Source organism: Dama dama, chromosome 12 (genome assembly GCF_033118175.1).
Source record: "Dama dama isolate Ldn47 chromosome 12, ASM3311817v1, whole genome shotgun sequence".
Lineage (NCBI taxonomy): Eukaryota > Metazoa > Chordata > Mammalia > Artiodactyla > Cervidae > Dama > Dama dama.
The window spans coordinates 35,977,389-36,003,159 of NC_083692.1; the positions used below are offsets into that span (position 1 = coordinate 35,977,389).

The 25,771-nt window shown below is 38.3% G+C and overlaps 1 protein-coding gene across 1 annotated transcript; it reads right to left on the reverse strand.

Annotated features, from left to right (window-relative positions):
• Positions 1 to 224: 224 nt before the first annotated feature.
• Positions 225 to 24,589, reverse strand: CGRRF1 (cell growth regulator with ring finger domain 1). Its single transcript, XM_061157015.1, has 6 exons — positions 24,363 to 24,589; positions 10,057 to 10,196; positions 7,143 to 7,320; positions 6,839 to 6,986; positions 923 to 1,030; positions 225 to 696 (listed from the first exon to the last, which is right to left on the reverse strand). Exons 1-6 carry the CDS (start codon positions 24,464 to 24,466, stop codon positions 376 to 378), a joined length of 999 nt encoding a protein of 332 aa, XP_061012998.1. The 5' UTR covers positions 24,467 to 24,589; the 3' UTR covers positions 225 to 375.
• Between the last annotated feature and the right edge of the window lie 1,182 nt (positions 24,590 to 25,771).

Sequence of the window (25,771 nt, forward strand, 5' to 3'; positions counted from 1 at the left end):
ACTCCAGATTAAGTCAAAGAAAAAACATTCTGAAATCTTAAGACTTTTACTTGCTCAAATTTTAGGTGGATTGCTTTTCAGAATTTTTCTAATTGATATTACATGAAATCCTCTAGCTGATAAAAGGCCAAATGTTTGCGTTCTTCACAAGAGGTTGAATGGGTTTTTATGCATTGACACAGAGTGGAATTTCAGTATTTGCCATGCTGAACAGCAAGGAATAATTAATTTTCGAAATCCATGTATTGTACAAATATGAAGTTAAAATAGAATTTTCACTGACGGTTAACACTGTAGAGTCCATGTTATGGTTAATTCCAAGAAGACAAAGCTTGCATCTTCAGTGGGAAGTACTTTTCAGTTGTTACAACATCCTCAGAGACTTTTCAGTTTGTCTTTGTCTTGCTCTTTTTGACTGCAAAGTGCAAAAGATTCCTGAACGAACTGCCTACACATTGGGCACTGTTGAAAATACTTAACACAGCCATCACACAAGCACGTGTGTCTACAAGGCAAGAGCACCCAGTTCACAGGCCCATTCTGGCAAACCACACAGTCCTTGCTATTCTCTTCTGGAGGCTCCACTTCACTTTCAGATAGTCCTGCCTTTTCCAGCAAACTTCGGTCTGTGTTTTTTTCTTCTGGAGAAGAATTGCTGGAGGGAGTGGAATTATTATTTGCAGACATGAAAAGTTGCTGAAAATCAAAGAAACAAATGTAAAGATAATTACAAATGACAATTATGCTTCAAATACAGGGGTTATAAGAGCTGCTAAAAACGTATGAACTAGCAAATCCAATAGTAAATAAAAGTTAACTTCTATGATAAGTAACTGAAAATATTATTATCTGTTTATAAATAGTCATTCTCTGAAACTCTGTAAACAGAAAAGACAAAAATAAGATAGAGGGTACAACTTACCTTAAGATCATGAAATTGACCTTGAGCTAGGAGTAAATATTGATATAATATCCTACAGGAGAGTTTATAAGTCTTATCAGGAATATGAATTACTGACACCATGGAAATCTAAAACAGAAATTGAACACCAGTCAGTATGTGATTTCCTTATATTTTTTTCACAGATACGTGAAAAATATTTCTCAAATAAAAATAAGAGGTTGATAAATTAGAAAACCTATTATAATTTCCTTAAGTCACAGTCACTAAAAAGAACCCAGTTATATATATTTTGCCAGAGTTATTTTACTTATCCTCAAATTCACAAATTTAATGTCATCCCAACAAAAATAGCAATTAGTTTTTCATATAGCTACATGAGTTGACTCGACAATTAAAATAAAACGTAAGAGCTGGGAAAATACTGGGAAGAAAGCTATGAGAGGGAGTAAGTCCAGTCAGATGTTAAAACATACTACAAAGCCACTAAAATTTTAAAGCACACTACAAAGCCTCTAAAATTAAAACAGTGTGGTACTGGCACATGAACAGATAGCTGGATGGAACAGAATAAACAGTACACAAACAGACTTAACCATATATGCAAATATAAAGGTTACATTTCAAATAACTAAACAAAGAGAGTCTTTGTAATAATAAAAAGTACTGGGGCAACTGGATAGCTGTTTGGGAAAACAAAATTAGACTCATAATTGTAAAAAATGAAACTATACAAGTACTAGGGAAAAACATGAATTTCTTTTTAGTTTCAGTGTAGAAAAAGACTTTCTATGACTCCAACCTAGAGGCAGATAAATATGACAAATCTAACTACATAAAAATATAAAATTTGCATGACAAAAAACACTATAAGTAAAGTCAAAGGACATATGACAAGCTGAAATACATATTCACAATGTATATCACAGACATAAGTTAATATCCTTAGCTTATAAAGAACTTTTAAAAAATTGAAGAAAAAGTGAATAAAAATTCTATACAGAAATAGGGCAAAGACATGAACAGATAATTTACAGAAAGATAAAACATGGTCCTTAGCCATATTAAAAGATGTTCAATTTCACTTATGATAAATGCAAATTGAAACTTCACTGAGATATCATTTCTTGCTCATCAGATTAACAAAAATTGAGTAGCTTATCAGTACACTCTATGGAGAAACCATCACTCTCATATACTGCTGGAGGAAATGTGTTAAAAAAAAAAAAAGATACAATTCCAAAGGAACAACTCCAATGGAGGGGAATTTGGCAGTAGGTAACAAAATGACCCATATTTACTTAGCCTTCAACCACATAACCTCACCAATATTAAACTACAGACACACAAGTTATCCAATGCAAGATTATTTGTTATTACAGAATACTGGAAACCACCTGAATGTCCAACCACAGGAGATTGGTTGAATAGCTATGGCATTAATACATGTATACCCTACATACAATAGAGTGCTAGGCAGCTGTTTTAAAAAAAAAATGAGGAAGATCTCTATGAACTGATCTGGAGTGATTTCCAGGAGATATAAAATAAAAAAAGTGAGAACATGCATAGTGTAAAGTGTTTCCTACTTTTTGTATAAGAAAGAAGGGGAAATGAGAATAGAGAGATATTTGTATTTTCTTACCATTAGAATAAGAAACATAGGAAGGACAAGAAAACAATGAACTTGGGATGAAAGCATCATCTGAGTATACCTCTTTACATAGTTTTTTTACTTTTGAGAGAACTAATCCGAGGAATTTATGGACACTGTTTTTGACAATAAATCCTCAGTTTGGGGCACGAAATAAGGAAAGGAAATAAGGTAAGTTTGAGGACTTAAATAATCAAATTCAGTAATGAATTATAAACCACTGGGAGGAAAAGGAATTTATGAAGCTGTGAGATAACAAATAGATAATTAAAGAGATAAATCAGAGGTCTCTTGCTTGTAATAGAAGGCAGAGGGCTGAATGCAGGGCTGAAGTTGGAAAATAATTATTTTGCAACCATCATGGTAAAGATGAACTCTGACAAGAATCATTAATGGATATTAAATACAAGGGGAGATTTTGATAAAGAACAAGATATTTGTATGGTCTTAAAGTGCCTTTTCACACACTGACTATTATTTGCAAGGGAGGGAGGAAAAAAAAAGGAAACAATGGGAAATTAGATAATACCTTGACTGAGAGATCAAAATTAACATTGCCAATGAGGGAAAAGAACGTCCCATTCTTCTTTTTTTTTTATTTTATTTTATTTATTTTTTTTTTTTCGTCCCATTCTTCTATAGGCGATGTTCTGAAAACTAAACATTATCACCTGCCTGGTGCACTGGCTGAAAATGCTTAACTTCAATCTAATCATGATGAAACATCAGACAAAATGAGGAATGTCCTGTTTTATGAAAACAGTGTGTACATGTGACTGTATGCCTCAAAAATACTAATGTCATAAAAGACCAAAAAAAGGCTATGGAAATGTTTCAGATTAAAGGAGGTTAAAAATACATGACAAATATAATTTCTGACTCTAAACTACAATATGTACTGGAGGGAAAAGACATGTTGTAAACAATACTGTTAGATAGGCTGACAAATTGGAATGCAGGTAATAGGTTGGATAAAATATTGTATCAATGTTAGATTTATAAAGTAGATAACTACATCATAGTTACTTAAGAGAAGACACCTATTATTAGGAAATATACACTGAAGTACTTGGATGTAAAAAATCATCCTGTATACAACTTATTCTCAATTCATTAAAATATATATATACATACACATACATGTTGTTTTTTGTTGTTCTTTGCCACCAAGTCATGTCTGACTATTCTGCAACCTTACGGCCTCTAGCCCGCCAGGCTCCTCTGATCATGGGACTTTCCAGGCAAGAATACTGGAGTGGGTTGCCATTTCCTTCTCCAGCAGATCTTCCCAACCCAGGGATCAAACCTGCATCTCCTGCATTGGCAGGTGGGTGCTTTACCACTGAGCCACCATGGAAGCCCATATATACACATACATATGGGCAAATAATGAAAATAAGGCAAATGTTAACAATTAGATCTGGGTAAAGGGTATATGGGTGTTCTTTTACATTTTTACTTTGGCAAGTTTCTGAAATTACATGCATATAGAAAGTTTAAAAAACAATGGCTGTAAACATACAATATTCTTTACAGCCTCATAAGGATGTATTGATTTGGCAATGACTTCAGAGACTTTTAATATTACATCAAAATAACAGGATTGTATTTTGGTAGAAGACAGTAATGCTATCACCTATTACTAACAATCCTGCCATTTAATTTAACATCAAAAGCCTCTGAAGCTACTATCATGCTAGTTATGAATATATATGTAGTTATAGATATACATTTGATATGGAAAAAATGTATAAAACATATTATTAAATGAAAGCAGACCCCAAAATAAAATGGACAATTTGATCCCATTTTTGTCTCGAAATTACATATATAAAGGTCTAGAAAGATATAGACAAATACAGTTACTGTCTTTGTGTGACAGAATACCGATGATTTTCCTTTTTTTCCTTTTGACCTCTCTAGATTTTCTATTTCCTTCCACAAACATACAATATTTGAGTAATACAAAAAAGAAACTAGCATAATTTAGTTAAAGTGAAAAAAAATTTAAGTTAAAATCTTGCAATGACAGTCTTCACTTTCCTTATCTAGCTAAAATAACAAACTAGCTCCTAATTACAGGATCTGAATATAATTTACAATAGGAGTTACAATAGGAATGAGAGAGTTTAATTTTTTTTTTTTTAGATTTAGAATCTCTGACTCCAGATAAAATATTGAAAAACCAAATGCCCAGTTTGCTTTTAAAATTAATAACAACAACAACAACAACAAAAATTAAGAACAGAGAACATGAATACAAGATATACTAATAGACTTCAGTTCCAATATTAGGCCCTATCTGAGAGATAAGAGATGGAGAAGCTAGGATTAACAGGAAGGAAACGAGGGAGCCTGCTGATAAGAACAGGAGACCCAGAGAAGGACCCAGGCAGGGAGGTACAAAGAAAGAGAGAACAGGACGGCTGACCCGTAGAGCCACGTGCCCAGGCTGCCCTGTGGGAATAAGCCTCCCCCGAGCACTACTGGGCCAGGAGACTTCACTCCAGTTGGATCAGGGGTGTGAGAGCAAATCTTTCCCCATCTACAATGCCACTGAACTTTACACTGAGAAGTGGTTAAAATGGTCAATTTTATGTTATAAGTATTTTACCACACACACACACACACACACACACACACACACTCCTCTGTTTAGATGGAGGAAGCAAATTAGAAAATAGGAAGAGTCTGAGAATTCAAGCTGACAAAGAGCTGCAGCAGTGTGGGGGAAAGGAACCACAGGGGAAGCTGAGAAAAAGGTGACAGGTGTGACCCTTTCTGTTTCGGGTGAAAGAAATGGGGGAGCTTAGAAGAGATGGCGGGGGTTGGGGGGGGACATGGTGGAGAGAGAAAGGCTATCTTGCCCAGGTAGGCGGGTAAAGGACGGAAAGGCTGGAAATACGAAACGCCCAACTCAGCACATCTTATTTCCTTCAGTGGAAAAGAGAGGAGGGCCACAGGAGCGCGAAGGGAGACAGAGACAAGAGCTCTCCTGTAGACTATCCAGGAGCTTAGCTATGGGGCTCTAAGTGGCTCGCTAACATTGATTGGTATGACTTTTTTTTTTTCACTTAACAAATTTACTGAGTACCTATTGAGTTCTAGGTACTGTTAGCTCCTGGAAATAAACTGGTTAGTACGACTTTTATTTGGAAAAAACAAACTGACTTCAGCTCAGTGGAACTTCAAATTAACATCCCCCTTCAAAAAAAAAAAAAAAAAAAGACAAAGGAAAACTACAGAGGCATTACTGCACTGAGCAGGGTCTAGATCTCTGAGTTAGGGTCTGCACCTTCCAAAGCTCAATGCATGCTTGTTTCGTGGAGATAATCCTGTTAAAAACAATGCTGGCACAGTACTACAAAGACTCAAAATCAAGCCCTGGTTCTATCTCTTGTTTTGTGAATGGCTGGGATTTTTCTTAAAACTCTTTCAGTGTTTATAAGAAGGATATTTGCCCTAACATACAAGGGAGTTGTATAAGGAATAAATAAGTTACTGGTGGCGAATGTACTTTGTATATTACAAAGTGTCATAATAAAGACATGGTAACATATCTTTACCAATCAATATATCTCTTTCAAGCACTTCAGTAAAGTAGCAAATTGGTTATAAAGGCATTCTTATCATGAGAGGATTTTACCAAAAGTTTATTTCATTCACAAGCTTCTACTGTACTTATAGGAATGTCAGGCTCAGGGCCTTTTAGATCTCTTAACGCGCTTTTATCTGCCTAATTGGGATAAACTACTGGGCTAAAGAAACAGCAAATAATGAGAAAAGATTACAATAATTACTGAAAATATAGGGACCAAAGACATATAAGATGTAGGTGCAACAGGGGCTGTGATGGAAGCACGATGACTGCAAGCACGCAAAGAAGAGACTGGATACTTTCTTAAAATCGAGCACTTCAGATCATTACAATAGTTATTTATTCGGTGCTAAAAATGCCAGGAATAAACATGCTCCCTAACAGACTTCTTCTATGTGGCAAACACCACAGAATACAGAATGAGGAAATTAACATAATTCAACTCTGTCTTTTATTTTCTAAATATAATCATATTCTTGCAACCCATATGGGAAACCACAAGTCACACTCTGAAGAAGCAATACACATAAAAAAACTCTTACAGGAGTACTTCCCATACATTCATTTTCCAAGAAAAATGTGTCCAGGCCGCAGAAATTAAATCTTTTTCTATTTCACCAAATAATTAAGACCGATCAATCAAATCACTTAAAAGTAATGCTTCCAGAATTTTAAAATTACTTACAATGTCATAAATTTCTCGGTCATCCTTATCGGCTAGGGTCAACAGCGCTACCAAAGGATAGCGAGATCTCGGCACTGTACCAAAGTCTTCAATTTTAGTATCTCTTGGTAACTGGCAATATATTTCTTCTTTGCTGTCCTTTTTAATGCTTTTTGAAGATGTAAAGGTAAACTGCCACTATAACCAAAAAATACAACAATATACCAAAAGGAGTAAACAATAACTTAGCAACACAATTTTATTCATAGAAAGTCGAAAGTCTAAAATTTTCATGTGCTAATGGATGTATCAAATAAAAGGATACAAATACTGCTCTTGATAGAGATATTCACTATACAGAGCATCTTCTAATGCTTGCGGAGTGCTTATTCGGAAGCAATAAAAATGCTTCTGCAGAGCTTCATAAAATTTTTGAACACTGCACCCCCAGTAGCATGTAAGGAGGCTATCTTCAAGGCAATCTGTTGTCAAAGTTATGCCAGCTGTAGAAAACAAACGAGACAAAGAGAAGAAAATTACCTAATGTAATTTCTATTACAATTATACACAGCGAGTAACAAAAGCTTCCTTTTGGATGCTGGCCAGGCTGATGGCAGTTAAAGGAGCTCATTAAAGGGTATCTGTCTATAAATGAAGGAAATGGTCTCTGAAACAAAAGATATAAAAACTTCAATGTCTACACAGTTTTGAAGCGCTCTCAGTAAACTCTGTTATATTATTTTATACTTAGCCTTGGAAGTTACAATTTTTTTTTTGGTGACTTCAAGACTCTGCCCACAGATTTAAAAAACTGAGATACAGTTCACTATTGATAACCTACCACTCTAACAACATATATAATCCTCACTACAAGAACTAATGGAGCTGCCTCCCAAAGTGCAGGTATACAACCCATGGGGGCCACAAGATGATCAGTGGAACAGAAAAAACATTAAAATGAAATGGAGCCATATTAATATGAATATATTCAGTGACAACACTAATATACTCTTGTCATCCAGTTAATGTCCCATATAATATGCAAAATATCCTGAGGAAAGAGTGGAGATTCCAAAACATGGAGGGTCTGACAGTGATGCCCTCAGCCATTTGCTTATTGCCCTCACTTATTTGCTTTCAGCATAATAAAAGGTATTATAATTTAAGTAAACCTGATTATGTAGATATACAAGTTATAAGTGAACATATAATTATCTTTTCTAAATTTAATTTTTTTTAATTGGAGGGTAATTGCTTTATGCACATACAATTATCTTATGTAGTTTTACCTATTAACACTTACATAGGACTGTAGGCCAGCTGTATGGTTTTTTTTCCCCTTGCCCATGGCAGTTGTAGCAATATCAAGTTCAAGGGCAGCAACATTCACTCTTCATACTGCTGACAGTGCAAGCTGCAATGGCTAGTGCTCAGTGGCCACAGCGTACTCACCAGAGCAAAAGGGCATGGTTTTGGTCATTGTTCCTGGCTGAACAGCCTTGGTATCTGATTCTGGCTCTCCAAACCTACCGGCAATTCTGTAAACTATTCAATGTCCTTTTACTGGAATCGCTTCTGTTGTTTACAAATAGGAATTTTTATTGATGCACTATCTATTTCTTAAAGGGCAATCTCCTTGGAGAAGGAGCTACATAGACACAAGCAGATGCTCGAGAGGACATCAAAAACTGACCGAGTTTTTCACTTTTCTTCTCAGGTTAGTAGTATGTACACAGAGGCTCGGACTCTGAATGTGTACACTAGCAGAAATGCAGAGCAATTTCTAATCAGAGTTAAGCAAAAATCTTAACTGGCAGGAATTTCACATAGGTAACTGGAACAGAATTTGATTTCAAATTTTTATATAATTCCAAACATCAGGTATTAATTCAAGAATAGAAAATTTAATTAGCTATGTTTTTCAACTAGCTATTAAGTAGCTGAAGAAAAACATTCCATTAATACAAATTATATACATATATTAAAATCACACGTACTTTCCCCTGTTTCACCTAAGAACCACACTACATGAAGCAAGAAAAAAAATCTGGAAGTAGATAGGAGAGGAAAAAACAGAAAAGGTATATTAAAAAAAAGTAGAAAAAGGAAAAAATGGAACCTAGAAAAGAATTTCTTAATGTATTATTAGCAAAAATGTGAAAAGATGTATGTTTAGAGTTCTGGTCATATAAAAATGCTGAAAGCCACACAAATATCAAAAGAGATTAAATGAATAAAATATGGAACACTTTATAATGAAGTACTATGACTCTTAAAAAAGAATTGAGTCATATCATAATATCTGTATATACTACTGACTCTTTGTGACCCCATGGACTGTAGCCGGCCAGGCTCCTCTGTCCATGGAATTCTCCAGGCAAGAATACTGGAGTGAGTTGCCATTCTCGTCTCCAGGGGATATTCCCAACCCAGGGATTGAACCCAGGTCTCCCGCACTGCAGGCAGATTCTTTGTGGTCTGAGCCATCAGGAAAGCCCAACAAACTGCTTACTGATTCTCTGATGTATTTTTCTACTTATATCTCAGTGCTGTGCCCATGCTTCTCCTTCTGCCTAGAAGTTTTCCCAACCTCCCAAAATAAACACCTACTTATCTCAAGACTCTACTCTATTAAGAAAAAAAAAAAAAAGAGGGTCGGTGGGGGAAGAAAAAAAAAAGAGACAGACAGAACATTCCTTTTTATGAAGCTTTTCCTGCATACACCTCCCGAAACTTCACCCTTTCCTTCTTTTACTCCAGTGTTTCCTAGATAATCTTGCAGACAACTTATCTTCCCAAGTATAGAAACAAACAACTACCATGTATTGTTATCATTTAATATCAAAATACCAGAATTTCAGATGAAAAGATAGTTGTTCTTCAAGGGGTAGCAACCTTAATTAGCTCTACTTCTACTACATTGCTTTGCTTTTCTCTCTACACCAAAGACCAATGAAAATGGCACAGCGTCCTAATAAGACTTCTCTTATTAACTCCCGTGACACTTTATTCTTCTCATATAAATGCCTTTATTTACTAGTTTATAAGCTCCTTAGGAGCAAGATTTGTGAATTACTAGTCGTCGTGTCTCAGGTATGCCAGCATAGCTCCTAGAACAGAACAGGTGCTCAACAAATGTTTGTCAGGTCTGAGGAAGAGAAAGCAATAGAGAAAGAAAATTAAAGGGCTAGGAAAGGGCCACAGAAAGAGAGAAAAATCTTTGGAAAATAGCCACCAACTTGTAATTGAAGCTGAAGATGGATTGGTGATCTCTAAGCCAAAAGGATTCTTGACTTGTCTCATTTGCTTTTTGAAAACTCTTGTGTTGAACTGGGTCTCTTCTGAATTTCTCAGAATTACTGGAACATCCCAACCAAACCTGAAGAAAGGTAAAAATAAAGTAAAGCATAATTTTAACAAATACTGAAACTTTCTGTGATATGTAAAGTATTTTGTTAGTTACTCCTTTTAACCTAAGTATCAGGAAATTTACATTATATTGAAGAAGTAATCCAAAATTAAGAGAGATTAGATATCCCATAGAATTGGAATATATTGTTCACCTGGCTGAATCAACATACTCTTGAAACCAAAGATTTCTATTGTTAATTATTGTTCATTACAAAGGAGTTCCACGATTATAACCAAAATGTATCTAATACAATAGCAAAAACATGATAGAATTACTGTATTTCTAAATGATATAAAAAGTAAATATATGTTTAATATGTAGACTATTTGATATTATTTTAGGGACAAAAGAATTTTAAACACTAAATATAGCCCTTCATTAATACAACATATTCTCTATTTTTAAATTTCATGTAAAAATGTGATAAAGAACAAACTTAGAGGGAAAATGGAACGCATAAATTCAATTCCATATAATGGTAGAAAGAAGATAAATTTACTCAGTTTAAATAAAATACCTAAAAATGAAAACACATTAGTTAAACCAGGGGACTTTAGTTTAAGATAGCATAGTTACTTTAATACACTGTTTTCTCTCCAAACACTTAGCAATGACAGATTAAGAAAAAGAGAAATCAAAAGAGCCCACTGAAATGAGTAAACAAAATAGTGGTTTGCTCACTGTTTAAACAAAGCAATACTACCACTCAACAAGGAAAAGGAAACAACCATGTGGATAATTCTCAAAAACAACATACTGTGCTAAAGAAGCCTTACATACATGCTCTATGATTTCATAATAGGAAACCCTACAGCAGGAAAAACTAATTTATGGTAGAAATAAAAGACAGAACAGTGGCTGCTTCTATAGGGTAGGAGTATGAACTGACTGGGAAAGGGCGTGAGGAAACTTTATCTGGTGATGGTAATGTCATATATCTTGGTTGAGGTTTGAGTTGTATACATATGTTTGGTAACATTTAAGATTTGTACATTTCACTGTATATAAATATTACTCCAAAAGAAAATAAAAGAACTACAAATGAAAACAAATATTCAACTGTAGATAGCAATATGCAATGCTTTAATACTTACAGATGAAGAGTACAAACTTACTTTGAAGTTTCAAGAAATTAACATGAACCGATAGGTAGATAGAGGAATGGATGGATAGATACATATGTAATAAAGACATAATAAATAAAATGTTGATTGTAGAACCTAAGTGATGGGCATATGTGTGTTCACTATGTATTCTTTTAAGTTTTCTTATGTTTGAAAATGTTAATTAATAAGTTTTAATAAAAAAAGAGTCATAGCTGAGTTAAAAGATGGATCTTTATTTAACCCTAACCCTAACCCTAACCCCTAACCCTAACCCTAATGGATCTGAAAAGAAAAAAAAACAATGAGTAGGACTGATACCATGGTTTGACATGTTCTGAGTCTGGCAGCAGGCAGTGGCAACTAAGCCTTCTCACAGATAGAGGGCCTTACAGGTTGTCCACTCAAGACAAAGGCGAGAGCCAGGTTCACATCTTGAATCCAGGAACTGGGTTAGGGCAATATCAATATGGAAAGGAATTGTCACTGTAAGACCTAGTCCTTTCTGAGGGGGTCTCGGAAGCTGGTTAAACAGCAAGGATGAGGACAAAGGAAGGGGACAGAGGACTTCCACTAAAATCCAGGCTGCAAACTAAAATTTCAAAATCATAACTCTAATGCTAAGAGAAAGCCAGTAAAATTAACAAATGGAACAAAATTTCACTCAGATGATTTTAATTTTATAGAATGTTGGATAAGGCTGTTCTATTCCTGTCTTAAAGAACTAAAAAGCAAGTCTCTAACAGATCAAAGCATTCCATGTAAGTTAACTAAATCCCAAAACAAAGTTCAAGAATATTTATATGAATACAAAATATCCAACACCCACTAAGCTAAAATTCACTATGCTTAGCATCTAATAAAACTTCACAGGCATGCAAAGAAGCAGGAAAATATGACCCAGAATGAGCAGAGAAACTAATGAATAGATCCCAGGGGTGGTATAGATACTGGGATTGGTATTAATAAATCCCAGGGAAGGAACAGATATTGGGATTAGTATTAGATCCCAGGAATGGTATAGATACTGGGATTAGTATTAATAGATCCCAGGGGTGGTATAGATCCTGGGATTAGTATTAATAGATCCCAGGGGTGGTATAGATACTGGGATTAGTATTAATAGATCCCAGGGGTGGGATAGATACTAGGATGAGTAGACAAGGATATCAAAATAATTGTTATCACCATACTCCATGTGTCAAGAAAATAAGTAAAGATTATGCTACAGTATAGAGACAAGGATGATACAGAAAAGACTCCAGTCCATCTCTGAAAATGAAAAATACACTGCATGGGATTAGCAGCAGACATCCCAGGGGGCTAGTGGTAAAGAATCCACCTGCCAATGCAAAAGACACGGGTTCGATCCCTGGTTCAGGAAGATACCGAGAGAAGGAACTGGCAGCCCACTGCAGTATTCTTGCCTGGGAAATCCCATGGACAGAGGAGCCTGGCAGGCTACAGTCCCTGGGGTCACAAAGAGTCAGACACAGCTTAGCGACTAAACAACAACCACAGATATCACAGGACAAAAGATTAGTAAATTTGAAGATATAGCAACAGAAGGTATCCAATATAAAACACAAAGGAAAAAAGGCTGAACAAAAAACCAAAATGTCAGCGAGCTGAGGGACAAGTTCAAGATATCTAATATCACATAACTGAAGTCTGCAGAGGAAGGGAAGACACAACACAAGAAAACTGCAAACAAACATCTCTCAGGAACATAAATACAAAAATTCTTAACAAAATTTTAGCAAATTAAATCCAACAGTATATAAGAAGGTTAATATTCAAGAATGCAAGGTTTATCTCAAGAATGCAAGACTGGCTTAACATTACATTAGAAATGTAATATAATACACTATATTAACAAGCTAAAAAATGAAAACCATACAATCTACAGAAAATACACTCAATACATGCAGAAAAAGTGCTTGCTAAAATCCAATGTCTAGTCCAATAAACACCATCAGGAAACTAGAAATGTGGAAAAAGAACTTAACCTGATAAAGGGTGGCCATAAAAAGAAGTATAGCTAACAACGACGTACTTAATTAAAAACTGCTTTCCTTCTAAAGTCAGGAACAAGATATTTGACAGCCATGTGTCCTTAAGCAATCATTCCAACTCTATGTAACTGTTTCATCACCTGTAAACATTTATAACAGGGCTTGGCATTATGGAAGTGCTTGCAACAGTAATCTTGATAATGGAGTCAACTTATGGGTTGGCAGAGAGAAAACACAAATCCAGTAACTTCTCTTTGATCCTCAGAATCAGCTTTTGACTTCACTGCTCATTGTTGCCCCAGTGCCCTTCAGAGGTCAAGTCAGGCATGTGAAGTGGTAGGACACAAGATATAATCTTCCTGTGACAGTCAAAACACCTTCCCTTTCTTACCTATATCCTATAGACCCAAAAAAGGCAAAGAAAAAAGAAACACTCTACACATCAGTTCAGTTCAGTCACTCAGTCGTGACCCCATGGACTGCAGCATGCCAGGCCTCCCTGTCCATCACCAACTCCTGGAGTTTACCCAAAGTTATGTCCATCGAGTCAGTGATGCCATCCAACCATCTCATCCTCTGTCGTCCCCTTCTCCTGCCTTCAATCTTTCCTAGCATCAGGGTCTTTTCCAATGAGTCAGTTCTTCGCATCAGGTACCCAAAGTATTGGAGTTTCAGCTTCAGCATCAGTCCTTCCAATGAATATTCAGGACTGATTCTTCAGGATGGGCTGGTTGGATCTCCTTGCAGTCCAAGGGACTCTCAAGAGTCTTCTCCAACACCACAGTTCAAAAGCACCAATTCTTTGGCGCTCGGTTTTCTTTATGGTCCAACTCTCATATCCATAAATGACTACTGGAAAAACCAGAGCCTTAACTAGACGAACCTTTGTCAGCAAAGTAATGTCTCTGCTTTTTAATATGCTGTCTAGGTTGGTCATAGCTTTTCTTCCAAGGAGTAAGCGTCTTTTAATTTCATGGCTGCAATCACCATCTGCAGTGATTTTGGAGCCCAAAACAATAAAGTCTGTCACTGTTTCCACTGTTTCCCCATTTATTTGCCATGAAGTGATGAAACCAGATGCCATGATCTTAGTTTTTTTTTTCACCAAGCAACATGGAACCTTTATTTTAATGTGATCTTAGTTTTTTGAATGTTGAGTTTTACCCAGCTTTTTCACTCTCTTCTTTACTTTCATCAAGTTCCTCTTCACTTCCCGTCATAAGGGTGGTGTCATCTGCATATCTGAGGTTATTGATATTTCTCCCAGCAAGCTTGATTCCAGCTTGTGCTTCACCCAGCCTGGCATTTTGCATGGTGCACTCTGCATATAAGTTAAATAAGCAGGGGGACAATACACAGTCTTAAGGTACTCCCTTCCCAATTTGGAATCAGTCCGTTGTTCCATGTCCAGTTCCTAAGGCCCACCTGACTTCACACTCTAGGATGTCTGCCTCTAGGTGAGTGATCACACCATTGTGGTTATCTGGGTCATTAAGATCTCTTTTGCATAGTTCTTCTGTATATTCTCGCCACCTGTTCTTAATATCTTCTGATTCTGTTAGGTCCATACCATTTCTGTCCTTTATTTTGCCCATTTTGCATGAAATGTTCTCTTGGTATCTCTAATTTTCTTGAAGAGATCTCTAGTCTTTCCCATTCTATTTTCCTCTATTTCTTTGCATTGATCACTGAGGAAGACTTTCTTATTTCTCCTTGCTATTCTTTGAAACTCTGCATTCAAATGGGTATATCTTTCCTTTTCTCCTTTGCCTTTAGCTTCTCTGCTTTTCTCAGCTATTTGTAAGCCCTCCTCAGAGAACCATTTTGCCTTTTTGTATTTCTTTTTCTTGGGGGACGGTTTTGATCACCACCTCCCATTCCATCCGTAGTTCTTCAGGTACTCTGTCTATCAGATCTAATTCCTTGAATCTATTTGTCACTTTCACTGTATAATTATAAGGGATTTGACTTAGGTCATACCTAAATGGTCTAGTGGTTTTCCCTACTTTCTTCAATTTAAGTCTGAATTTTGCAATAATTCTGGCCCCTTCCTCATTATTTAATTCTCCCTAACTCGTCCCACCATTTTTTTTCTTTACCCACACTGCCTGACTATAACTACATTGCCAGCAGTAAAAGCGAGAATTTAGATCTCATGCTGTTCATTTCTACTGTAGGTTCAAGTACTGTATTTCAGGTATTTTATAACCTTGTGCCTAAAAATTTCAATTAAAGAATCCTTTAAGGTATAACAGGCAGAAACCCCAAAAGGCAAAGCTTTAGGGAAATATCTGGAAGCAGCCCACTGTGAGCATGATATTCCTTTGTGAAAAGCTTTTTATATTTCATAATGTATCTGCTTTTAATATAAAACTATTTCTCCAAATCTTTACATAAATCAATACTGTAGGAGGTTATACCCTATCTGCTCTGTGCCTATACACATCAGAATGAAACAAATAATCTGACATGTAAATGCTGCTTCTCTTTAAGCATGCCTACCCCAAGGCTGCGTGGCATAGCATCACATCAACAGTTGGCAAAGTACATCTATTATTAAAAGAAATTCCTTTCTCTAGATTTTTAATTTCTTTCCTTCATGCTTAATCTTGGGTCTACATTTTCAGTCCCAGATTTAACGTCTTTTAAAATTGCTGTTATGAATGTTGCTCAATATTCAGCCTTTTTACCTGACATAATCTTTTTACTGCAAAGGATAACATACCTATAAAAAGGTATACAAAGTACTTTTTTGAATAACAAAATAATTGTTATTCAAGTTAAGAACCAAACAATATCCTCAGAAAGTCTCCTGTGTCACTTCCCATGTACTACCTCTTCCTTCTCTATCTTGACTTCAAGTACTATAATTTAGTTTATCTGTTTTTGAACTTTTATATAGGTGGAAGCATGCTGTGTATACTTTTATTTCCTATTTTATCACATTACATTGAAGATTCATTTTTGTATCTATACTTAGTGCACTGTCGTGGCTATATAGTATTCTATTGCAAAAATATGCCATGATCGGCTTACACATTCTACTTTTAATGGACATTTAAGTTGTTCTCATGTCTTGGCCATTAGGAATAATGCTTATATGAATATTTTCATAACAGGTTCTCAATGTATATATGTAAATGCATTTCTATTAGGAATGGAGTTTCTTGGCCAAAAGGTCTGTGCTTCAACTTTGGTGGATAATGTTAACAACTGTTCTATATGGTTATAGAACCATATAGATTTACACACCACCACCAATGAATGAGGTCCCCCCCATGCTCCATATCCTTGCCAAAACATTATTGGCCATCCTGGTAGGTGTACGGTGGCCCTGAATTATGGTTTTAATTTATATTTTCCTGAAGACTAATGAGATGGAGCACTTTTTATGTTTATTGCTACTTGGATATCCTCTTTTGGGAAAGCCCTTTCAAATCCTTTCTCTACTTTTCTATTGGTTTGTCTTTATTTGTCTTGTTTATAGAAAATTCTTTATATGGTATGAATATTAGTCCTTTACTTGTATATATCTTAGCCCCTCTATACCTTGCCTTTTCACATACATAATAGTATCTTTAGATGAACAGGGTTCTTAATTTTAACATAAAAGCTATTAATCTTTTCCTTTAAGGTCGATGTTTTTGCTCTTTGACTTTTCATTACTGCTTTATATGAATTATGTCTTAACACTGCTTCTAAATTACAATCTCAGACATTTTCATAATCCTACCCCCTTAAAGAAATCAGTAAAGCATAGCTAGAGTGGCCAGGGCTTAGTCAAGACTCTGGGTCCTTATTTGACTTTGCCAGCCCTGTTCCCCTGATATCCTCACGCTTTGAGGGGAAAACAGGGGGTAAGGTGAGTAGAATTCACTGTGTGTCAGAGTGACATCATAGCCTGACCACATCTCTTGTCCTAAACATCATGCTTAATGTAGTCCAAGATCACGTCAGCTGATACATTGATGACACATGTCAAGCTTTCAGCCTAGAATAATCTTCAACCTTTTCATATACAAGACCCATGATGAATTTGCTCTTTTTGCACAAAAATTCTACAACTTCCACAGTTTAAACTTATTTGATGTGGGCCGATATTTCTATCTTTAATGTATTACTCAAAGGTAACATGCAGAAATGATTTAGAATAAGGTTAAACACTGGAGACTGGCTATAGAACAATTCATAATTGGCATTGACAATTTGTTCTGTAAAACACTAGTATTTAGACCCAGTAATGTATGTGCCTCTGGCCACCATCCTTACATCTGGTCTTTTCCACATTTTTAGTCAAAAATCTGAATAAAGACATTGATGCCTGCTATCAGATCACGGCTGATATGATTTTAGAAGAAATAGTAAAATATAAAACTGACAAATTCTCTCTTCAATTAAGTTGTATTTTTATCTTTTTCCACTCAAAAGTCATTTTGACAACTCTTAATAATGGAATGCCAACTAAATAACTAAATATATGTTTCTTAACATTTACTGCTTTCTCTTTTATATAAATCCAGCCCCCCCGCCTTTTTTCTATTAAGAGAACGTTCTAAAGACAGAGAGGGAGAGAATTTTCCATTCTTTTTACTGTTATAATTTCATACTTAACCCTCCTTGAATTTTCAATAATTCCGTTTTTTCCCATGTCTAAAGTGCGTGCTGCACTTTCATACTTCCAGCACAGTGGTAACCTGGGGACTTCCAATTCGGTCCATGCTTTTTCATATTGCCCATCCACTGTCTTACCCTGTACACACTTCCTAAGCCTCCTGTCAGCAGCTGAATCAGTAGAACTGACCTCCTTTTCTTGTTGGAGTCTCACAGAGTCCCTCAAGAATAAAAGTTACTTTGAAGTGAAAGTTTCAAGTTCCAAAAGTAAACAAATTTATCACCCCTTCAGACTAGAGTACCAAAGCCAATGAGAAAACACACAGGTAACTGTTAATCTGGGGGCGAGGGCACTTCTCTTCTCTGCCATCTCGCACAGTTGGCCTCACTTGGCTAGCTGGATTCTGACACTGGGTCAGGATATAGCAATAAAAAACTTTCATGGGGAAATCCTTGGAGAGGAAGAGGATTGTTTCTTAGCAAATTTGAGTCAAGGGATTCAATCTCTAAAATTCTGTGCCTTTAACTGTAAAAAGAAGGGTTAGAATAAGTTAATCTTAAGGCCCTATTAAGGTCTAAAATGCCATTTCTAAAAGTTTTTTCTTCTAAATTGTTTCAAGAAATTTCTTCCCAGCAGCAGTGTCATATATCTTGTACCCTAAGCAAATACAAAATAATGTTATATTCTTTTCCTAAGAGGGATTCCACCATGGCTCAGTGGGTAAAGAATCCACCTGCAATGCAGGAGACACAGGTTTGATCTCTGGGTTGGGAAGATCCCTTGGAGGAGGGCATGGCAACCCACTCCAGTATTCTTGCCTGAAGAATCCCATGGACAGAGGAGCCTGGCAGACTACAGTCCATGGAGTGGTATGATTGAAGTGACTGAGCATGAACCTCATCACCAACCTCATCACACACACACAACCTGCTGCATTCGACAAGTGAGATGAGAAATAGTCAAGATCAGTGTATCAGGCAGGGTTGGCAGGAGACAGAAAACCACATCAACACTTTAGAAAAGAATTTAATATAAAGAACTATTAACCAAGTACTGGAGGACAGACAAGGCAAGAAGGGGACACTGAGGTATCCCAGCAAGAAGCAGTTATCTTTCCTAAGGCTAAGGAAACAAAAGGAAGTGTGGGGTTTACTACAACTAGAAGCTGGGAGAAGGAATCCCCCAGAGCTGGATCCAGACCTCTGTAGTAGGAGTGCTGGCCAGCTGGTACTGATATTTCTGACGGAGTGCAATAAGCCTGATTCTTGGTGTGAGGAAAAGTTGAAAACTAAAATAAACTGCTGCTTCACAGGCCAGGGTGATGCCAGTACTGCAGGAATGCAGACCAGGAAAAGGAAGCAAATGGTTAACAGGAAGTTCCTTCCTCCTTTACCAGCCTTTCAGACTCTTTCTAGGGTGAGATGGTAGGATGGTATCACCGACTCGATGGACATGAGTTTGAGCAAGCTCTGAGAGTTGGTGATGGACAGAGAAGCCTGGCATGCGGCAGACCACAGGGTCGCAAAGAGTTGGCTACAACTGAGCGACTGAACTGAACTGGCAGAGCCTAACAGGGAGCAAACTAGCATAAGGGAAACAGCTTTGCAAAGTCCCAGCTCCAGAATCAAAAGCAGAGTACAGACAGCACGTCTGCAGCTGAGAGACAACAGACTCTGAGACTTGATGGAAGATTCACAGTACCCTCGGGGCAGTACTCAGGAGACAGAGACCTTCCTCGAGAGGACCTGACCTCACCATCAAGCAGGGGCTCCAGGTCTATGGATTGACTTAGATTTGAAAAGTAGGTCAAAGGTCGTAACTCCCCATAAAGGTCGTAACTCCCCACTGTGACAAGTCAGGTTTCTAGTTCCAGCCTGGAGTTTCTCATTCTGTGTACTTGATGTAGGACTTAGGAGGCCACCTATCTACTTGTTTCCTAAGGACGCTCTAATCCATTAGCCACTGTTAAAGATCCTTGTGGGCCAGATCGTTCTCTGCATTGTCCTCCACTGCCCATCAGGGGATCTGTCCATGGTGACTCCTGTGGTTATGGTGTTGTCACTGCACTTCAGATCAGGAGGTCCACCCGAGCGGCAGCATCTCCCACATCATAAAAGACCCACAGTGGACAGGCACCGGAGATTTTTAAGGCCACCAGTCTCTCCTTAGTGCCTTTGTGAAATGTGTCTTCCAGGTCATGCTAAAGGATGCAGTAAGAGGATAGGTGTGCAGGTGGCACATAATAAATCTAGTCCAATATTCCTATCTTCCTGAGCCTTCAGATTTCCTCTTCATTATGCCAGGAACATTCTAGCATCTCAGCTTTATTAAATATAGGGCAGCTCTTGGTCCAAGTTTCAGTCAACCATATACAAGTTAACACTTTAAAGTCAGAATTTTTTAAGAATACATCCAGATCAATAAATGTAACTTGATCCATTATTAACATTCTATCCTCCTTGGCCTAATCTATTTACACTTCATTCCCATACCTCCCAAATTCGCATGAATACAAATTAGCCAACTTTTGTTATTCTTTTAGAGGCTTGGTTCTTTCTAACTAGGTCAGGTTTTGTCCCTGTTCTGTGGAACATGAAGAGATCTGGGCCTAACAACAAAAGATTACAGAGGTAGGTTTTGAGTATAGACACTGTTTGCAAAGCAGCTGCCCTAAGAGAAGTATTACAGGATCTTCAAGCAAGAGAAGGCTAGTTTTCTCAGACATGGAAAGCAAGCTGCTTCCATCAACAAGGGAGGCACACTCAGAGTGACTGGGGTTTCAGGATTCTCAGCTCTAAGTGCAATGTTGCCATTGCAAGTTTCAGGGCTCTGACTCTTCCCTAGTCAGTGTCCTAAACAGGACACTGACAAGGCTATGTAATTCTAATACCAGCACAATTACAACTGTGCAGCTTTGTGGCTACATGAAGTAAAGAGCTTTAGCATCATAAAAACTCTGATTCTCTGACTAAGACTTGATCTGAGAGTTTAAAGACATGAACATGTCATTTTCTTTCTGTAAGTGCTCCAGTGGCCCCACGAGCAACCATCCCACCCTTCCCCCAGTCTCTGCAGTATCATTGCTGCCATAATGGTAACGTACTTCAGCCACTTGGTCCCCCAAGGCACTTAGCTTCAGAAATCATTAATCATAAGAAAATAAAGGCAAAGCTGATTAATCATGATGCCAATCCACACCACGGATTACTAGATTCTTATTTCCCATTGGCAAGGAGCTGAAGAGATGACCAAACCCAAATCCCATCCGTAAAGGATTTCCCCCCCTGGATCCCATTCTGAGTAACAAATTCTTAATCAATATATTAATATTTATCAGTCCAGTCAAGAGACCAAAGCCACACCAGCATTTTAACAGATAATTTAATATAAAAATTTGTGAGCCAGATGTCGAAGAACTGAAAAGGCAAAAAGGAGACGCTGAGTATCACAGAATTAGTTACAGTGGGAAGCAACTATCACCCCCAGGACACAAAATAGAGCAAAGAGGATTCCTACTGCTTAGAGATTTGGAGGAAAGACCTCCGTGCAGCTGGGACTCAGATCTGAGGAAGGTGTACTGAATCTTTGGAGGAGTATAATAAGGCTAGTTCTAAGAGCATACAAAACAATAAACTGTGATCCACTGTTAAGGCCAGAGAGAGACACCATGGCTGTGGTGAGACAGAGGAGGAAAATAATCAAACAGGAAGCAAAAAGTCCTTCTGTGCTCCTCTAGCCTTCTACTCCCTTCCCCTACTGGCAAATCCTCATGGAAGCAGTGAGCTAGCAAAGAAGAAAGGTCTTTAGAGGTTCTGTGCCACAGTCACCAAGCAAAGTACAGAAGGATAATAGCTTAATAATCTGCAGTCAAGAGGAAGCAGAGGGCAGCTGCAGAGTCAGGATCATGAATTACCTGAAACTATTTAAGGATGTATATGGCACTCTGGCCTCCTTTCTGCACACTGCCTGGCAAAATAGCTAGAGCTTGATAAATCTGAGTATCAGAGCTCACAGAAACCATCACGTAGTTAAACAGAAATTCAATACTTTCCGTTGTGTTATTCTTTGCTACTGGTACTGGGATTCCAACAGTCAGGTGCGCCTGTTCTTTCTCTACTCCCACACAGTGCGAAAGACAGGGAAAGGAACTAAGCAACGGGACAGAAGTGCAAAGCAGTTCTGAGGTCAGAACCGTGACAGAGAAGACAGACGACCAGTAGAAATTATACTGGGGGAGGTTAAAGAAAACGACAAGCACACTGAGAAAGCATAGCGGATTAATGCATTTGCCTTCTGCCCGGGGTACTATTAGAAAATTATTTGGAGGAGCTCTAGATGGCCTTCACTGTAAACACTAGTTTAAAAAAACAATAATAATAAGGTTATCTACATGGGCAAAGCTAACCCATATGGAGAGAATGGTGGGATTAGGCTTAAGATGACTGGTTAGGCCCAAATCAGGATGGAAGTGACTGGCACTTATATGGTTTTGTGGCCTCAGGCATGCTTAATTCAGACTCCTCGAAGTTCTACAACTACCTGGGCCTCCATCCTTGTAAAAGTCATACTTAAATGGAGTGTTTAGATAATCATTAACTTTTCAAACCAAGTCTGAAATTTGGCAGAGCCAGGATTTGAACCTGTCTGTCTGACTCCAAAGTCTGTCTCTTCACCACCCCAGCACGGGTTCTGAACTACCCTTCACTCACAGATGCCACCATCACTATCAATAGGTCTTTACTCATTTTCCTCCTCCCATTACTAAAGATAGACATCTATAATCTCTAATTAGTTGAATCAGGCCAACTGAAAATTAATTTTAAAATAACTAGGCTGATTGAAAATTTAAATTTAAGGATATTATGCAATTATCAACTGGTTACTTATTTTCCTTAATGGAGGAAAATTATACTCTTGAAGACAGTAACAGTATAGCCAATAAAAATCTTGTGTTTAGACATCTCTTCTCACTTAGACAACATCTTCCTAACTCCAACTACAAACTTTCTTGAAATGAACAAAAGCAAAAAATTTTGATGTGTCAAGAATAACAGATTGTGTAAAATTGGTTCTATTCTTCCCGCACCAACCAAGAAGGAATTTTATAATCTACTGCTGACAGCGTGGAAAGCAGTGTGAAAACGTTAAAAACTTTACTTAGTTCCTGAAGATGGCATATTTTCAGAAATTGACAAGAGCTTGTGTTCCTTCTTTAAAGTAATCACACGTGTGGGCTCAGTTGCTCAGTGGTATCCGGCTCTTTGTAGCCCCACAGTCTGTAGCCCCCCAGGCTCCTCTGTCCATGGGAGTTTTCAGGCAAGAATACTGGTGTGGGTTGCTATTTCTTCCTCCAGGGGATCTCCCATCCCAGGGGATCTTCCTCCCAAATCTCCCACATCTCCTGCGTTTCCTGCATTGGCAGGTGGATTCTTTACCACTGAGCCACCTGGGAAGCCCAAAGTAATCACATATACATGCTCAAAGGGTATTTTAAAACCCATATTACACAGCCTGCTCTATTCACTAGCATGTCTCCTCTGACCCTCTGCTCATGTAATCTCTGAAATGCCTTCGGTTCTCTACTATACACGTTTAGCTCCATTTCTTTTTCAAAATACTCTTCAAAATTCAGCTCATGTCTCTCTCCTCAAAGGATGGACCTGTAAGATGGTTTCAGCTAGCTGTATTATAAGACGACTCTAAACATGATACAATGGCATCTCTTCGAGAGAGAAATTTTAGAATCTCTGAGCTAATTCTAGCTCACAGATGAGCTAATAGTCTCCTCTCCTAGTGTCCAATAGGTGAAGTGCCCTTATTCTTTAGTGTAACTTATCTCTGAGGTCTCTTCCAGCTCTAAAATTATGTCTTTATAGTTTCACCGTTCAAAAGGTGTGGAATGTGTGTAGAAACCATTACATTCTCAAACGGTGCAGAGTTCAGTTATAAGTTACACTGGGAGATCTCACGGCAAGTGCTCAGTTCAGGTCAGAAGAGCAACGAACAGCTGGGTTTACTGTCACGTCTGAGCACTGTACCGCAGATGACGGGCTCACTCCGGGCGCACAGTAGGCCCCAAATCCGGACAGAAACCTGTTGGACAGCCTCTCTATCCTCACACCAAGACCAAGCCCTTACTGGCTGCTTTATCACCTAGAAACAAAGCTGGCTAAAATACCTCAATCCTGCACCATCCCCAGATACCCGCAGCGACGGGGATCGGACGATGATGCAGGGCAGTGATGCGGATGCGGTGTCCACCTTGTCTTCCTCCTGAGCCGGCTTGAGCACTGGCTCTCCGACAGCCACAGTCCAGCAGTCACCCTGCAGCCGGCCGCTACCCAGGGAGATTCCCTGGCTGTCCGCCCAGACGCCCCTTGCCCTTTGCCCTGGGGACACTTACCATCCCAACACCAAGCCGGTGGTCACGATGAAGCAGGTAAAGACCACCGCAATGTAGAAAAGCGGCGAGTACTCATAGAGCGTTACGAGAAACACCGCAGCCATCAGGATCTCCTAAGCTGAGCCGGGCTCCAGCCGGCCAGCCCAGCCGAGTCCAGCCGGGCCCTCTCCGCCAGCGTAAAAGTCACTACGGTGCCCCGGAGCGGACAAACTTTGTAGATCCGCACTAGCCTAGCGCTCCGGCAGGCTATAGGTAGGGGTAGCCTCGCCGGGAGCGGGAGCCTGCGTGCCAATCACGAGGTCGCCGGCAGGGCTCGCCCCGCCCCTCCCGCTCCAGTGCCAGTGGGCTTTGCCGAGGGGCGGGGCCCAGGCTCGCCCCGCCCACGGCTCCCGGGTTTGATATCCAGCGGGCGTATTCTTTGGCTTTTTGTCCTAGCGGTCCACGCTTTTCTGCGGCAAAGTCGGAATAGATATTGGTGCCGACTCCGTCCAAGATTCAGGTAGGGTGTTCTGATGCCAGAGAGAGGAGACTGAGCCCGAAATCCATGTCACAGAGCCTAAATCCTGAGATCCTGCCTATTACATCAGAGAGATGTGGCAGGAAGAGGAGAACCGGCATCTTAAGTTCTACATAGTAAAATAACCCCACACCAACTCTTGTTTTCTGTCCTCAAAACTTACAAATAGGCTCTGTACAAAACACCAAAGAGGCTCACAAGCACTTTTTAGGCGCCTTGTCAGTCTTTCCAAGTTGGATTTAATGCTAGAGGCAAAGTAGCGTTGGGTGTCAAGATTCTGAGAAATAAATCAACAGTTTTCCCGTATGCCTTTCTTTTTTCCCTCCCCCTTTACCCCTCAAATTAGAATTAGATACTTGAAAAAAAAAAAGAATTAGATATTTGAATTATTTTGTATTAATTTTCACTTTAATAGTAATTTTAAATATATATTATGTTTGCATATATGATATACACACACATATATACTGGAGATCTTGTAAAGAAAATTAGAGATACCAAAGGAACATTTAATGCAAAGATGGGCCAAATAAAGGACAGAGATGGTATGGACCTAGCGGAAGCAGAAGATATTAAGAAGAGGTGGCAAGAATACACAGAAGAACTATACAAAAAAGATCTTCATGACCCAGATAATCACAATGGTGTGATCACTCACCTAGAGCCAGACATCCTGGAATTCGAAGTCAAGTGGGCCTTAGGAAGCATCACTACGATCAAAGCTAGTGGAGGTGATGGAATTCCAGTTGAGCTATTTCAAATCCTGAAAGATGATGCTGTGAAAGTGCTGCACTCAGTATGCCAGCAAATTTGGAAAACTCAGCAGTGGCCACAGGACTGGAAGTCAGTTTTCATTCCAATCCCAAAGAAAGGCAATGCCAAAGAATGCTCA